The 17778-nt window shown below is 51.0% G+C and overlaps 1 protein-coding gene across 4 annotated transcripts in view; it reads right to left on the bottom strand.

Moving 5' to 3' along the window:
* Bcl11b (BCL11 transcription factor B) overlaps positions 1-17563 on the bottom strand; it is an 87401-nt gene extending 69838 nt beyond the window's left edge. For 2 of the 4 annotated variants that reach the window (XM_055593165.1, XM_055593167.1), the window contains exons 1-2: positions 16990-17563; positions 3785-4150 (exon numbers count right to left, since the gene is read on the bottom strand). In XM_055593165.1, coding sequence (XP_055449140.1) covers positions 3785-4150; positions 16990-17047 — 424 coding nt within the window. In that variant the 5' untranslated portion in view covers positions 17048-17563. The remainder of the gene's footprint in view (positions 1-3784; positions 4151-16989) is intronic. The other 2 variants (XM_055593166.1, XM_055593168.1) reach the window with 1 other exon arrangement.
* Between the last annotated feature and the right edge of the window lie 215 nt (positions 17564-17778).

The raw sequence follows: 17778 nt of genomic DNA, 5'->3' as shown, positions 1-17778 counted from the left end.
ACCCTAACCCTAACCCTAACCCTAACCCTAACCCTAACCCTAACCCTCCTGTGGGCCCATATGTGCACTGCACAAGCGTATCGTACTTGCGCCCACCCTGTACCAGGTACCCATGCTCAGGCTTGAGACCTCCTTAGCTGCATGCACGGATGAAGGAACTGAGGCTGTGAAGGGCAAAGAACAGGGTAGCCTTATATCCTCTCTTTCCCACACAGCTTCCAACCCTAGACAAATGAGCCCCTGCCTCTCCATCCTTCCCCTAGACAAGCCCCCACAAACCCTATATCTCCTTATCCCCCACCCAGGTCAGCTTAGGTACATGGACCTCATGCCTGAGCTGAGTCCCAAACAGAGGCAGGGAGAGGCCACAGCAGGAATCACTAGGGACACACAGAACCTCCATGGGTATCAGCATAGGCATCCCTGGAACTCTTGAGTCAGAACTCCAGCCAAAAGCTTCACTTCTCATCACCCCATCTGAAGGTAGGCCTTGAAACCAGCTGCCAGGGACCTGCTCTGCCACAGCAGGTGACCAGTGAGGAGGACCTAGGCCAACATGCCAACACTGAGGATGATTACTGTCTCCTCACACATTCCCTATGAAGGACTCCGTCTCAAGGGAAAGAAGGAAGGAAGGAAGGAAGGAAGGAAGGAAGGAAGGAAGGAAGGAAGGAAGGAAGGAGGGAAGGAAGGAAGGCCCTCCAGGAGCCGAGCTTTATAAACTCCTCTCCATACCTTCCTAATCCTTTATCAGAACAGTTCTCAACTGCTGTGGGTCACGCCTTGTTGGAGGTTGAAACACTCTTTCACAGGGGTTGTCTAAGACCATTGGAAAACACAGATATTTGCATTACAATTCATAATGGTAGCAAAATCACAGTTACAAAGTAGCAACAAAAATAATTTTGTGGTTGGGGGGGTCACCACAACATGAGGAACTGGATTAAAGGGTGGCAGCTTTAGGAAGGCTGAGAACCGCCGCTCTATCATTTAAAACAACAAAACGATCACAAACTATTTATTTACAGCCCTCTCCAGAGTGACCTTGCCAAAAAAAGGATAGGACAAAGCGCACACTTTGGATGATCAAGTCCTAACTCTGCTCTCACCCTGGGGACACTGTTAAGGACAGGGGGAACCTCACCTATTTACAGACCAACATCTCTGGGCCCTGCTTCTGGAGGTTTCTGGTAGAGAGGAAAGGCCGAATGTACCAGGCCGCAGAGCATGCTCTCACAGCGACCCCACGGACCCAGCCACGCTGGCCAGTCAGAAGCAGAGTCCCAAAAAATCAACAGCCACCTGCTCCCTGGCTACTGGCAGGGACCAGCAAGACCAGCGGAGACAGCAGCGGGACACGGAGCAGCTGGGAAGAGCCCTGAAGCCACAGCCGGGAGCCAGGAGCAGGGGACCCATTGAGGCCAGTGTGCCAGGGGCCTGGACAGCAGCTGTAAGGATTTCCGGAAGCTTGGGTGGAGAAGAGACCGTGATTCCTAGCTCCCCTCTTAAAATATAAAGGCTCAATTATCTTTGAGCAGCTTGCTTTACACATGAATTGACACATTTATTTTACAATAAATAACTGAAAGTTATCTGTGTTTCCTTTACTGTTAATCTACACAGAGAAATAATAAACAGGCCTTGTCTACCAAGCTGCAAGGACTGCAGGGTCCTCAGAATTCAATTAAGCTAAAATAATTAATGCTCTCGCCATATTAAATTACTTTATACATTCAAGCCACTGATGCTTTATTCTTTAATTTCTCCTTTCTAGTAAATGAAAAAGAAAATAAGAAAAGAAAAGTTGGTACCTAGTCGGGAGGGACCAGGAGACCCCAAGGTAGAAAGGGTGAGGTGTGTGGTGGGGACAGGAGTGGCCAGTTGCAGCTGACACAGAATGAGGAATGCTTTGTGCCTTTGATTAGAATAGCATCTTAAAGACTTCCAACAAACATAACTCCTTAGGTTTCTAAGGGCTTATTTCACATAGTTCTTCTAGAATGAAGAAATCTGCTCCCCCCCTTGCTCCTCTCACTCTGCCACTGACCAGATGGACCAAGGATACCTCCTGCCACACATAAAGTAAAAATACCGTGGGCCATTAACAACAGTATTGGGGGTGGGGGGATGGGGTTGGGGGGTGGGAAGCTGGAGGATAAGAACAAGCCACTAGGAGATTAACTGCCTTTTGAAAAAAAAATTCACATTTAGTTGCTTTCTTAAGCAGACCTCCCCCACGGTGATCCACAGGCTGCCATTGGGAAAGACCTTCAACATAAAATGAGGATTTGGAGGCTGGGGTCAGCAGATGAAAGACGACAAGGAGCCAAACACCCTTCAAAAGGGACAGTGCACTGCTGACGCACGGCGTCCCCCCCCACACACACACTTCTGAAATCCATTCCAAGTGGATCTCAAAATCCACAGACAAGGGACTCGACCCCCTTCTGGCCTTAATGCCGTGCAGGCCATGTTTGTCTGCCCCAGGTCTGCTTATGTGTTCATACCTAATTCCCAAGGCCAAAATGGTTGACAGGTCCTCCCCACTGCCCAGACTGTGTCTGTGGGGGCTTTCAGACTGTCTAGCTACTCTTAGTGGACAGGTGAATAAACTGGGGCCCAAAGGTACATGCGACTGCCATGTGGTACAGAGTCGGGCTCGCAGTGATGCTGACTGCCTCGAGCTGATGAGAGGTCCTGGCCCACACTTTGTGTCACCTTCTATGAACATGCAATGCTCCAGTGTCCTTAGGGCTTCCTGACCACAGGGACTGGCCTCGCGCTTCCCCACCTGGCTACCTACTGGCACCCCCGAAGCCAAAGGGCAGTTGTACTGCCAAAGCAAGTAGTCCTTTCTTTCTCCAGTCCTCACACGAGGCCTGCTAGGATTATCCACTCCCTATTGACAAAAGAGGAGGCCAAGGCTCAAACTCACCAAGTAGCTAGCCCAAAGTCATAAAAGCAGGACTTGAACCTTCATCTGCATGAACTTTAAAGCCTGTCTTGCTTCCTCTTTTGGAGAACACAGCAGAACAGGGCTCCCACGTTCCCCAGAAGCAAAAGCTTTGGTTTGCAAGCTGCACAGAGGCTCCCTGGGAGACTAGCATGCCATGGTATGGCCAGAAAGAACGGACAGCAAAATCACAAGTGGGTACATCCCACTGAAGGGCACAGGTGGTGCTTGGAGCCAAGGCTCCACATCTGTTCTTCAGTAGACAGACCAGCTGTCCAGGTAGAACCAAAGAGCATGCCAAAAATGGATGTCCACTCTCCTCCAAGGGATCAAAGCTCAGACAGGGTCAGGCAAATGGGAAGCAGGCTCAAGGCCTACCAGGTGCCACCACACTCTGAGTCATTTGAGTCCTTCCAACCATCAACACAAAGAAGGTCTCCTGAACTCCATCTTAGAGATGAGGAAACACTGTGCCCAGGTTGGAAATAACAGAGTCCAAACTGAGCCTGGCTCCAAAGCCAGGGACTGAGCCAAGATCACCAACAGAGGACCAAGCCAACGTCCAAATCTTGTGATCCAGCCCACTTCTGGATTAAGCACAAGGTAAAGAGTTCCCTCACCAGAAGCAAAGTACCCAACATGCAGCAGCCGTGCCTCCCTCCACTGCTTTCCCCAGAGAATCACCTGGAAGGTGGGGACCCCAGGAAGGGGAAGGCCGAGATGGTGACCCAGATGCCATTTTGAAAGGCCCTGGACCTCCCCAAGAATCAGTGTTCCAAGGTCAGCGAGAGAGACCAGTTTCAGAAAGCACCATGTGAGCAAACGTCATACCTGCAATGTTCTCCTGCTTGGGACAGATGCCTTTTGTGGGCGACAGTAGATGGTCATCTTCATCCGGCGTGACCTGGATCCCGATCTCCACTGGCTCGGACACTCTCCTGAGCTCAGAGCGAGAGGAAGGTGGAGGACTGCCCTTGTCCAGGACCTTGTCGTAGCAGGAGCCTAAGCCCCCACACTGTTTCTTCTTGTGCTCTATAAAAACCAGGATGTCCCCCAGCGGGAAGTTCATCTGACACTGGCCACAGGTGAGGAGGTCAGGGTCGGGGCCACCCACCATCAGCCCCAGACTGCTAGGCTCCTCTATCTCCAGACCCTCATCTTCCTCGAGGATAGCAGCCTCCACATGGTCAGCCTCTGCTGGAGACAGAAAGGAGACAGGGGAGGGGCAGAGAAGACAAAGATGGGCTTAGGTGATCACAGACTGGCTCCTTCCTCCCCCTTCCCACTAAGAAGCCCCTTTACTGTCAGCCACTGTGGCTCCCCACATCCTCCCAGGATTGGAGCTCACCATCCCATCCCATCCTAGCCCTGAGGTCATCACAACAGCACTGATTTTTGGCTCTTTAGAGTAGGCCCTGCCAATTTCTCTGAACACATATGAGTTCAGACACACACACACACACACACACACACACACACACACACACACACCGGCTGCCAGCACGGTCAGCTGTCACTCCAGATCGATGATTTGGTAAGCTGCCCCCCACGTTATCCCAATGGACAGCTAGGCTAAGAAGCAGGCAGGTAGCACAGAGTCCCAGCCCCTGGCTCCAGCGGACGCTGAGCCCTCTCCCCACCAGCTTTCATTCATGTTCATAGCCTCCCCATTCATGAGCTTCCTACTCGCATTCTTCTACCTGAGTCCTGGCCAGGTACCAAACTGGAAAACAGAAACCCAGACAGGCGTTGGAAAGCTAGTCCTGCCCAGAGAAAGAAGTGCAGGTGCTCAGAGGGAAGAATCAGGTTCCAGAATGTGGAAGGAAAAAGCACACTGAAGAGGGAGCTGGCTTCCCCACAGCCTGCGCTTCTGCTCAGACCTCCAGACCCTCGTAAAACTCTCAGTGCTCATCAGCTCCCCACCGTCCTTTGTGTCGGTCGGTTTTCTTTTCATTCCAAGAAAGAAAGAAAGGAAGAAAAAGAAGCCTCTTCGGACTCCAAAATCATTTCTTGGCAGACCTCAAACCACACTTTCAACGGGATGGATGCTTTTAGATTTCGTTAGCAGTCAGTACACTTCCTTTTTGCTGTTTATGTTATTTTTTTGGAAGGGTCACGAGACCTAAATATTTTGAAGCTAATAAATGCTTCGAGAATCAGCCACTCCCTCAAGGGATCCCTGGAAGGCTCAGCCTGGAAGTGCCATCATAAATCAAAGGAAGTGGACGAGGAAGTTCCCTGTTCCCCCGGGGGTCGGCACAACCCTGGCTGGAATCCCTCCATGTCGGCATGGAAGACCATGCCTTCGTAGTAGCTGGGGACTGCCACAGGTCTGACACCGGGGAGGGAGACAAGCTTCTGGGCTGTCCAGCAATTAGGGGAGGGTAATGATTGGCACAGAGGAACCGGAGGGAGTGAAAAGAAGGAAGATGCATTCCGTGGCAGTGAGGTTATTAATGAGCCAGAGCCAACGTGGAAAACTGAAGGAAAATATTCTGTGGGATCTCCCATGCTACACGGGAGTTGCTGCTCCATGTTCTCTGAGCACAGCTTGTTTGGGACCTATCAGAGGCCATGTACAGAACTGAACCTGAGCCTGGTGATGTACGATGAGTACCTAGAGCCGTGCATGAAACAGGGAGGGCCACTCGTGGCACAGGGAGAGCCGCAGGTACCACCAATGGAAATCACAACTTGAGTCTCTGCCCTGGGAGGCAGGCAGGACCCTCTGTGAATTAAATGTAGACATGCACCCCAAAATATGGCAGGTCAGAAACAGTGCGCAGATGTGTAAATCTTACATCTGCTGCCTGTAGATCATTAACAGCAACGGGGTGGGGGGGAAGGGGAGAGAATAGGCAGGTAAAGGGGCCATCCTCACCATGCCAGCGAGAAACCATTAATTACACTTGAAAAAGAAATCGGAGTTTACTTAAAAAGGAGCTTGAAGACAATGCTACGTAATTAATTTACCGATTTATCTTATGAAAAGCTGCCTTGCCATGGTTAAAATGTAATCACAACCTTCAAGCTGACGGTTCGAGGGAGAGACTGGATTCCTGTAAACCGTTTGTCAGGACGTAAAAGGTAATTATTCGGTTCCTCCTTTCCCTTTAATAATCTAACATTGAGCAATACTGTTTATATTGAAAAGCTTGCACCTTTAATTACCAATTACATATACATAATTTCAGAGCCAAAGGAGAGGGCTGTGCAAACAGTCCTTTAGAAATATAAGGATGTATTGTGCCCCGTTTGCAGAAAGGAAACACCTAATAAATAGTAAGAAGGTGTCAAAATATTGTTTGGTCAAAAAGAAAAAAAAAAAAGCCCAAAGGAAATGAGCTGAAAGGCAAAGGCTGGGGGGGGGGGTGGACAAATGAAATTGAGAATTCAAAGCTAAGCAGGGAGAGGTGCTACACCTGGGACAGTTTCCGTGCCTGCCTGGCGCAGGCCTGGCAACGCACCTGGTCCTCACAGCCTTTGATAACAATAAACCCACTTCCCCAGCCCAACGCTGCTCTCAGCAGCAAAGGGCTGCTTTTCGCCTTTTAATTGAGTCTTGTTATTATTATTCAACTTATTATTATTGCTAGTAACTTTTCCAGCCATGCCTGCCCACCTGGACAGTTCTCCAAAGCGCGAGTTACATCCTCTCTGCTAGGAGGCTTCCGTCCACAAAATCCCAAATCCCTTCTCTAACGCCAAAGAAACACAGACTAGCGTAAAAACCAGTAGAGGTCATATATGGCTGGTCACAGTATTCCTCTCTCTCCACTCCTTCTTTGACTAAGACTCCAAACCAGACCCTTTTCTTTTCTTTTTTTTTTGCTTTTTCTTTTTTTCTTTTTTCTTTCTTTCTTTTTGTTTTTTTTTGTTGTTGTTGTTGTTGTTCTGTCTGGTTGTCTGTCTGTCTTCTGTCTGTCTTTTCACTTTTCTCATGCAGCAAGTCCTGTGAGTCCCAGTAGCTGGGTGTGAGGGCTAAGCTGCAGTTCTGGGTTCTGTGACTCTCCCTTACCGGCAGCCAACCTGGAGTACCAAAGCCCTGCAGAAGACTGACAGGCTGTGCCAGCACAGGCTGAGCTCAGAACTTAGGTCTCAGCTTCCAAGACTGGGATCCAACCCACCGCAACTACAACAGGAGTCAGGAGGAGAAGGAACAGGAAAAAAAAAATTAAAACTAGCTCCCCTCCCATTTTCAGTGTTGAAAGTAAAACTCCTGACGGTGACAGCGTGCCCATCCTGTCAACGCCAAAGAGTGGGGTTTCCTCTCCCCACCCCCAGGCTGTACGTGGGCCTCTGAACTCTGTCCTGTTGCTAATGATTCTCTAGTGAGGAGGGTGGCAAGATCGACCCCCAGCATTCAGGCAACAGAGTCCCACTGAACCCCAACTTCTAGGTTAGAATGGATGGAGCAGGCAGCTTGGCTGGGCCTAGAAGCTCGGGCGGAGACACCCCCAAAGGCTGTGGTTTCATTTCCGGTGGCAGGCGGATATGGGCTGGGCATGTAGTGTGTGTGTGTGTGTGTGTGTGTGTGTGTGTGTGTCCCTTTTAAGAACTGTATCAGTAATGGACGAAAGAAAGGGGGAAAGAAAAGGGCCAAGTCCTGAGAAAAGGGAGGCTGGTCCTCTGGAACCCTCCTCGGCTACCCTATACTGAAGACACTTGCATCTCCCAGCTCTGAACCACCTCAGAGGACCGAGCCTCCGCTCACACCGGCAGAGAGTCCCAATTGCTCCCCAAGAGAGAAGAGACAGATGAAAGCAGCCCTCTAACCCCCAGATTCTAGGAACCAGCCCTTCCTTCAGCCTCGGGTCTTAAAAATTAAGGCCCAGATAAAGCGTCCCTCTGAAAAGATATGTGCTCTCCTGAAAAGCTCCAAGTGTCAGGCAGCCTGCAAAATATGACTGCTCTCAGTACACCACGAGCCGGATGAGAACAGCAGTTACTAAAGTGTTTGACTCATTAAGAGGAAAATGAATGGACGGATGCAGCCGGCAACTTGCTCAAATGTAAGATACCACAGGATTGGAGAAAGCCTTGAAATATTAAATCTAAAGCACATGAACAAATATATATTTATACACATACAGAGAGAGAGAGAGAGAGAGAGAGAGAGTTAGATTTTCTTTTACAACAAAACCACATTTTATTTACAAGGCTGGGCCTCCTCCCAGCTGGTAAATGCGTTTAGAGGCAATGAAATCAGGCTTCACAAATAATAATGGGCATCACTGTTAAGCTGAAGGGGGAACCCTTGCTCCTAAGGCAAACTTCCCATGTGTCAGCTCCGATGGGAAGGAGTTCGGGACAGAAGACACAAATGGAGAGAAGCTGTTCACACTGGCCCAGCCAAGCAGCCTCCAACCCTCCAGCTCACGAGGCCTCATCTAGCCTGAAAGTCCCACACGTGCACACGGATCCTAGGGCCCTGCCTGTCCTGGTCCATTAACAACTGCCCTGCACTTGCCCCTTGGGGAATTCCAGCCTTAGGAACAGCTACCTGCTGTCCCCAGGCCATGGTGTATGTGCACTGCCACACATCACACACACACACACACACACACACACACACACACACACACTCCCGCACACACAGGCATTGCTGCAGACATGGTACTTGGGCTCCTGTTCCCCTCTGCTTCCACTCAGTTCCAAATTTCTATCCGTAATAGCTAACCTACAGAAAGCACTGTTTCAATAAGGTAGGTGGAGACAGTAAGGAACGATGGGGGGAGGGGAGACGGGTTGGGGGGTAGTCCGGGAGCAGGTTGTTAAAACCGTGTGCTGCCAACGTCACAGCCGCCATCACAATGATTATGTATGTTTACAAAAGATGCTCAGCGTCCACCCTGCTCTGCCTCATGCCTGCTTCCTATGGAGCCAGAGCCCTGGCCAGCCAGCCTGTGCTCACCAACACTCTGCAAAGGGGTCTTCCCAGTCTACTCCGGGGGGTACACACAGGAGGGCCGGAGACAGGGAGAGACACAGCAACAGTCACGACACCTACACTCACGCCCGGTGGAGCACAACACTTTCTGAGCTCCCATCAATTTTTAATTTATTGGATCCAAGGGAAAATAACAGCCATAGGGAGGGGAAGGAGAGGGCCGGGGGGGGGGGGGGGGAAGGCAGGACTCAATCCTTGGGGGAAAAAATGCTTTATGTCTAGGTGGGCCAAGGCACCACAGCGACAAGACGAGAGGTTTTATGAAGTTCGCCAACTGAGGAAATAATGAAGTGCCCTGAGAAGAAGAGGTGGAATCAAGAGGAAGTGCCCCTGCTGGGCCACAAAGGGTTAGGTCCCTAGTTAGGGCCTGAGACAGCCCAACTAACAAGGTCCAATGCAGCAATTACCCGTTCTATTCCTCCCCCTCTGCCCTGACCGTTGGCCCTCTCTCGGTGGCTTTAGAAGTCCTGCAAGTCCCAGGTGCCACTTCCCTGCATCCCCCTAAAACCCTCCAAAAGCCCTGGAGAAGTGGGCATACAGCACACACCAGGTTGACCCTGCCTGCTTTATGCCAACCATAGCACACGGCTCAAACTGAATTTTTTTTTTTTTTTTCTGTTTCAAGACAGAGTCTCTCTGTGCAGCCCTGACTGTCCTGGAGCTAGCTCTTAGATCAGGCTGGCCTGAAATTCAATATCCACCTGCCTCTGCATCCTTCCCCCCACACACCCATCCCCCAGTGCTAGGATTAAAGGCATGCACCACCACACCTAACCTGAAATGTTCACCATTTCCCTCAACTGGGATAAAGACTGAGAGAAATCAGTCAGAACAGAACATGGAACAGAGTGGGCTTCTTCTCTGGGAAACTGACCAGGATTAGGGCTCACATGACCAACTAGGGTCACGATGAAATGTAGCATGACAGGAAGGTGGGGAGTGTCTGTTCCATGCTACAGGGAGAACCTGGCTACAGGGAGAACCTCACTTTTACGGCCTTAAATGGCTGACCTTAGGTAGGGAAATCCCATGGCGAGGGCTGGGACCCCCAACTGCACAGACTGTCCTATGGCAGCCCCTCTCTTCCCCTGAACATGGCTCTCCAGAGCCCCTAAAACACGGTTCAGGAGGCTGGATCCCCTCAAAACTGAGAACAGATTAAGGAAGAAAGAAGAAAATTTAAACTCAGGCGTATTCATAGACCCTCACCCTACCAGAAAGTTCAAATGAAAAGCTAAGCCCAAGCCAAATGAGAACGAATCGGCGTACACTTTGATAAATAAAACAGCTGCCTTTAAAAAGGAGGAAGGAAAAGAGTGAGAGCCGCCAACCACAGAACATCTTCTAGGCGCTGCGGTCCATGGGAAAACTGCAGGTGCCTTCTGTCGTCAGCGCCGCACTGGTTTGATAGAGAGCGTTCTCTGTGGCCAAACGGGGACATTTGTTTTGCTTAACATTGGGGTTCTCATAGATGGAGGGGAGGGCTTCCTGGGTACAGCGGACACAGGGCCGTCTCTGGAGGATCCAGATATTCAGAGACACTAGAAGCCCACAAGGGCAACAGTTTCTTCCCACACCTCCTCTCCACAGCAGAAATGTAAACAGGACTCCGACTTCATCTTCTTTCGTTTACAGCAATTCCTTCATCTGAGGCACTTGTTAATGAAAATAATATCAGCACTCGGCTTCCTTGAGTCTCTCGGCATGGTGTTCTGGAAGGCCCGTTAGAGCGGTTCACAAATTTATTTGTATTTTAGCAGTTCAGTGGATCAAGGTTGTAAAAAGTTATAGCAAAACAGGATTTTTTTTTTTAAACTCTTTTTACTTTGAAGTTACTTAATTTTGTGTGGTCTGGCATTTCACTGCAGTGAATAGCTCGAGCTGGCTAATTCCACACCCAAGCAAATTATCAGCTGCCACAGAGAAAGGGGGTGGAGGGGAATGAAATTCTGGAATTTCAGCAACTACACAAAAGACTTGCATATGTCAAAACGCCAGCGAGCGTCCCTGAACACAGCCCAGCTCACCATCTCGTGCTGGTCTGTCAGTAAACAAGAGACCGCTGTGCTCACCTCTCTCACCAGCTCCTGATGGGGACACAGGAAGTACTGACAGCCTGCTCCCAGCAATGTCTGGGCACATCCTGGGAAAAACCCAGCACTCAGGGCAGGCCGGTCCGCAGACAGGGGAAACAGAATGTGAGCAGATCTCACCGTCCTGTGTTTACTAGGACAGGAAAACAGATCTGTGAGATGGGGGAAACTGACAGAGGGCAGAGCCATCAGGACCCCTCAAGCCGGACAGCATGAGTCAGCTGAGCACTGAGACACGACAAAGCCACGGTAGGAACAGCTGTATGACACGGGACCACCATCCCTTGTATTCTTCTCTGTCTCCTCCCGACTAGGCAGAAATAAGTACACCTACAGCTAATGAAGTCTTCAGGGCAGGATGCTCAGCCAGCATCAATACCTTGATCATGGGGCCCAGGATACAGCCCCCACAGAAGAGTTTATTTTTCACCTATCCTCCCCAGATGTGACATCAGCATTAACCTGGGGACCAAAACCCTTGGGGATGGGAGAAGTAAGCTAAAATGAAGGCCCTACCAGGCAGCCTGAGAGTCCTTCCATCATGAAAGAGAGAGATTCTCACAGGAAAACATCCAGCCGCCATCTGGCCCATCACCCCATATATATATATATTCCCTTCAAATATCGAATGTCTGTGTTGCTGCGTAGTCACAGTGCGGGAAGGTCCCCCAAATTCCAAGGCAAATGATGAGGGGTTCCTATAAACTGAATTAAAACAAAACAAACAGTCTCTGCAGGCCAGAAGCCACTGCCCAGACCCAGATGGAGAGGCGCTCTGCTCTTCATCTCAGAGTTATCCTCTGTGCTTGCGCCCACGGTGGGCTTACAACTGGGCAGATTCAAACATTAAATGAAGTAGAGAAATCATCAGATAAATAGCCGGCCCTCTTCCTCCAGCTGATGACAGCGAAGGCTTTTGTCTGACCTAATTTATTTCTCTTTCAGGTTAGAATAAAGCACTTTCCTGTGTCAGGGCCAGCTCTTTAGCTCCTCCACTCAACTCGCAGCATAGGGCTCCTGCTCACTGTGCTGGCTGCAGATTTCTTGAACTCTAAAGCAGATCTAGAAACCCCACAAGCAACACACACATACTCCCAAGCACGACATCACATGTTTGGGAAGCAATATAGCCTCATGACATGCCACCGTCTGGGCTGAAAGGTAGGCTAGCTGCTGCTGGCCCCAGAAAGCACACTTTCCTTGCAAACAAAATTGCCCACATTGTTTGAGCAATGTTATAGCGTTAGGGAGAGAGTCCCTGCTCCGCTTAGTTCTGTGGGCTCACTATGGAATAGACAGGGTTGAGAGTGCTATCAAATCGGAGCTGAAAGGATTTCCATCCATCAAGCTGTCTTGGGCCCATGACTCTCTTAAGTAGCAATTCACAGTGATCCCCACCACCACCACCACCTCCTCCCGCAAGGTAACGTGCACCAAGATGGACCACCCCTAAAATCAGACTCCCTGGAAGGATTTTGAATGCCTTACCAACAGAACAAAATGTTCAGAATGTCAAGACCATGGACAGATCAGGGGAGAAAGAGACACTCATTCAGGGATAATTTTAATTGTTTAAAAAGAAAAGGAAATTGAAGGAAAAGAAAAAGCCTCCCCACCTGCCAGGTAAGGGCTTACAAATCGATGGCAATAGCTTGAAAATAGATTCCTCAAACTTATATTCTCATTTTGTCCTGCGCGAATCTCTGCAGGAAAATCAATATTACAACTTCACGCTTAAGACATTTTGCTGCGACACGAACTGCAGCCGCCGCTGTTGCTGCTGAGGCCAACGCCGCTGATGGACGCGGGTTCCCAGGCATAGCGGCAGAGGCACCGCAGCCATGACACGGGCACAGAGCGCCCCCTAGCTGACGATAGGCGCCAGGAGAAGCTTGGAGCATCAAGCTTTCTACCAGGCACCAAAAGCCAATTCCACTGAAAGTTTACTTTGGAAAGTATTTTATCTCAACAAGCAACTGCGAGTGCAAGGTGATGGAGGTAGGAGGTTCAAAATGGATGCATAAAGGCAGGGAGGAGCGATCAGGAGTCAGAGTCTGATTAGGCGGTCAAAACCTGCTTTGCTGCTGTAGGAACTGGAGTCTGTGACCAGACTGTTTTACATGAGTGAAATCACCTGAGATATAGTTCTAGTTACTATCACTGCACCGAAAGTTGAGCTACTTTGTCCAACGGGGCCCTGCTGGGTCCTTCTGGGGTAAGCTTAGAAGTGCATCTAGCCATCCAATCCGAACCTTTCCAAGTCCCTAAGGCCAGCTCTCCGGGAGCAACTGCATTCACCCCCAAAAATGGAAAGCCGATTTGTTTTTCTGTTACGAAGCATCCAGAAGACCAGACAAAATTTGCCAAAGCCAGGGCTCAGGCAGATAACAGACTTCCCCCTTCCAAACAAGAAACGGGCGGATATACAAAAACCTTCCAATTGGGGGGGGGGGGGGGGATATCCTTTAAAATATGAGGGGTTGTTAAAATTTGCTCGTGGCTCTTTTCTCTCAGGTGTGAATTACAAATGAATAAAATCAACCTGGCATAACACCTTTGACGAACACATTTTTATTCTCCCATGGAACCTGAGCCACTGACACATCACACTTCTAATGACACGGGATTCCCTTATGCGAAAACGGCAGACAAACCTCACTGCCCCTACCCGACTACCAAAAAGAAAAAAAGAAAAAAGAAAGGAAGAGGGTCCATGTCCTATGAAATTTATCAGAGATACGGTTTAGTAAGATAAGTGGACTGACATACTGTACCCTAGGGTTCAGATAATTGGGAACATAGCCACCTTTGAAACATGCAACAACCACAAAACCCAATTTGAAGAGGCTAGCATGGAATTGATACAGCCAGCCTAAGTTCTGCGGTGAATCTTGGGTCTCTGGCTGTCGTGCAGAGTCTGAATGCGTACAGAAAATTACTAATCTTCCTTGGGAACCTGTTGGCGTGTTGCTGGGAAGTTGGCTTCTTCAGGGCTCTACAATTGACCACTCAATTTTGCCTCCTCGTTTCATCAGAAAAGCCTTAGAGCTTTTCCATGCACTTCAGTATACATTCCCTTCTGCCTGCCCCTGCCTGGTGTGGCTGGTCCAAGGCCCTTCCCTCTGCCTGGCCAGCGGCTGCCTCCCTTACCTTTGACCACCTCCCCTATGTTGTTTTATTTGTGTTTGTTTTTATTGGTGTCTGTGTCTGTCCTCTTGTTTTGAAAAGCCACATTCATCTGGGTCAAACATTTTGAAACAAGCCAGAAGCCCAGGTTTTCCTCTCCAGCTCTCTCCCAGTCTCTTAGCTTCCTCACTCTTCCTCTGTACCGGTGTCTGTAGAGGTGACTAACTCATTGCGGAGCCCTTCCCCTCACCCCCACCGCCACCCCACACACAACAAGATCATGGGTACTGGTTTTGTGCTTTTCTGCTCTCCTAGGCCACCGGTGATTCTAAGTTGCATCATCCCCAAAGAACCTTAAGCAGCTGCCCCATAGGCCCAAAGCTGCCACCCACCTGAAAACGATAGGCCACATTTTAGATGGTGTCCTTTCCATCTGAAATCTCACGTGTGAGTGCCTGTAGGGGCTGAGGCACCTGCTCTGCTGGCCAGGGCTCCAGGGTCCCTGTGCAACCAGGGCCCCTACATCCCTGCATCCCACGGTTCCCGGCTAGTCACATTCCCCAGGCCAGGCTGCACCTCCTGCTTCCCTGCCTTGCCACCTCTGGGGTGACACAGCCCAGACAGAAAAGGCCAGCTGCTTTTCTGAGTGCTGTTTGGACCACTCTCCTTGCTTAGAGCCCTCAACAATGCCCAGGCTCTCAGGGTCCCAGAAGGCAGGTAGACTTGCTTAGCAGCCTGGCCTCCTGCCCCCGTTCTCTTCCCAGGACTCAGCCAGCGTCAGCTGGCTTTTCCCAGCTGCTCTGAGCAAGGGCGAGACAGTGAACCAATGCAGAATGGAAGGATGTCACACCAAGCCCCCATCACCCCCAGGCCCAGCTGCCACCCGTCCCCCTGGTCACAGCTTCCTCGGGGTAGCCCAGGGAGAGACAGCAAAGCTATCCGCCTTCTCCCTAACACTCAACTGCAAATGCTCTCGGGTGGGAGCTACCAGCTTCTCCTCCTTCCCACTCTCTCCCCTCCTCAAAAACAACCCTTGTAATTATACAGGGGCTCCCGGGGGCAAACTGCCTCCTGGACAAATTAGGGTCTGGAAGTATGGAGGTTTTAACAAGCACCTCACCTAAAGGCAGGAAGGGGATGCAAAATAAACCGTGGCCATGACGAGCTTAACGAAGAAAATAAATGTCAAGTGGTCAAAAGGATCTCGCCGAGACCGGGCTCGAATCTGGTTGCAAAACATTTTGTTTTAAATGCAACCAGCAAGTCTCCCTTGACATTTCAGCATTGCAAAAATAAAGGAGACTCCTCTTCCCTCCTCCCCCTAAAAGACAGCCCTCTCCCAAGAACCTCGTTTTAATATATATGCCCCCCCAAATAATAATAATAATAACAGTAATAATAAACGCACAAATTCTTACTAACGCGTCTGCTGTAACAAAGGAGAGATGGGAACAGCAGTAGCTTCGAGCAGATGGCTCCTGTGCTGGCTTGGAGGGGAGGGGAGAGCCCCTTTATATATTTATTTATTTATTTAAATTCTTTAAAATATAACATAAATATTCGGCTCTCGACCGCAGGGCCGCCAGTCCTCGGCGGCGGCCGTCATTCACAGCCTTCTCCAGCCCCAGCGCAGCGAGCTGAGCGGAATCTTTCAAGATTACAACCTGCCCGGGGTCTCGATGGCACCCAGAGGAAATTTTATTTCTATTGCAATAAAAAAAATTTTTTTTAATAATTTAAAAAAAAAAAAAAAAGCAACCGAGACCCAAATAAGCGCGGGGAGGAACTCGCGCGGTCTTGCGGCCGGGGCCGGCTCCGGAGCTCCGCCAGCCGACCTCGCCGGTGGCAGCGCGGGGACCCGGCGGCTCCCGGAGAACAGCGTACCTGCGCGGCTCGCGCTGGCGGTTCCTCTCCTAAAGGAACCCAGCTGGGGCGGTGGAAGCTGCGGCGTGCCTGCCCTGCCGCTTGGCTTCGCCAGACCCCGGCGCTCGCTCGAAAGCCGGCGGGTTTGCACCGCGACCTGCCTTGTTTATTTAGATGGGGAAGATGAAAGATACTGAGCTAGAAAGCTGGATGAGAGGATAATAGGTATTTTCTCCCCTTCCTTTCCGCTGCCTTTTTCTCTCTTTATTTTTACTGTTATACGAGCATCCCTCTTTTCCCACTGAAGACTATCTTTTTTTTTTCTTTTTGACTCGTGGTGGGGATTTTTTTTTCACCAACACAAATCCTCCCCCCACACTTTTTTTTTGGAGTTGGGGGGGAAGAAGACAAGACCGTCCCAGGAGACGGAGGTGGAGAAATGAGGAGGGGGTGCTCCAGCCCCGCAAACAGCTGCGCAGCTGGATTCTTTTGCAAATAGCGAAAGGAGGGGAGGGGACGGCGGCTTCGGAATCCGTGCACCGGCGTGGTCGGCGCCCTGCCTGGCGGGGAGCAGCGGCCGGGTACCGAGGCCCGCGGCCACCCCCTCGCCCTGCGGCTCCCCGGGTCCAGGGCGCACCCGGGGCCCGGTCGGCCCGCTTCTCCGAGCGCGGACCCACGCGCTCGCCAACTTTTCCCGGCTCCCCCTCCCCCTCCGCTCCCCGGCCCCCTCCCCCTCCTCTCCAAACCCCGCCACCAGCGCCGCCGCCGCCACACACGCCGCTTGGAGGGCCGAGCGTCCAGCCCGGCTCGGCGCGCACAGCCAGCCGCCCGCCAAGCCCGCGCGCCCCCTCCCCGGCCCGGAGCCCGCGGCGGGCGGCCGACCTCGGCTGCCCAGAAACTTTCCCAGGGCCCCACGACCAGCCGCCGCGCCCGGCTCGGTGTCCCCAGCCCCGGGCACCCAGAGCCCTGGCCGCCGGCCCCTGGCGCGCGCGGCAGACACTTACGCGTGAGGAGTTCCCGCTGGGACAAGTGCTGCGGGTTGCCCTGTTTGCGGCGGGACATTGCCCCGGCATCTATTCTGGCATCGCCCGGAGAGCTGCACAGATGCGGGCCGGGGAGGGGGTCCGAGCCGCCGCCGCAGCCGCCGCGCCTCCTCCTCCGCCCGGGTTGGTGCCTCTGCCCTTCCTCTCTTCCTCCTCCTCCTCTTCTTCTTCGTCTTTATTTTGCTCTTTCTTCTGGGCTGTGTTTTTGTTTTTGTTTTTGCAAAAAGAAAAAAAGAAAAAGGCAGGAAGATGACTTGGTCTCAAATAGAAAAAGGCTAAAATAAATTCTAAAACTGCTGCTGCTCGCCGCGGGCTGGCCGGTTTCTTTAAAAAATATATTCTTTTGGATGAAAAATATCTCTCACACTTCTTCAAAGTGCTTGGCCTCTTAGACTTGTAAATGTCTTCTTGAAGTTACGCCGGGTTTTGCACCGGCCTCTGACACTTTTCTTTCGGGGTCTGGTAGGTGAAACGCGCACTTCCACCCAAGGGGAGGGGGGGAGGAAAATGCAAACAAATTTCAAAAAAGAAGCGAAGGAAAAAAAAAAAAAGCAAAGAAAACTTGGGGACTTGTTTCGTACCCCCCTCACCCCGCCCCCTCAAAAACCCGAAAGCAATGAAAAACTGCCTGGGTTCGGCTCTTTCTGGGGTTTCTGCGCGCTGCCTGCTTTTTTTCTTTCTCGGAGGCTGACCCCTCCGAGGCTCTGGGGGACTCCGGGAGCGGCTCCTTCCCGGGTCACCTGGCAGGCT

The sequence above is a fragment of the Psammomys obesus genome, unplaced genomic scaffold (genome assembly GCF_907164565.1).
Source record: "Psammomys obesus unplaced genomic scaffold, mPsaObe1.curated_primary_1811, whole genome shotgun sequence".
In the NCBI taxonomy this organism is placed as follows: domain Eukaryota; kingdom Metazoa; phylum Chordata; class Mammalia; order Rodentia; family Muridae; genus Psammomys; species Psammomys obesus.
This window is presented reverse-complemented; position numbering and strand designations above follow the sequence as displayed.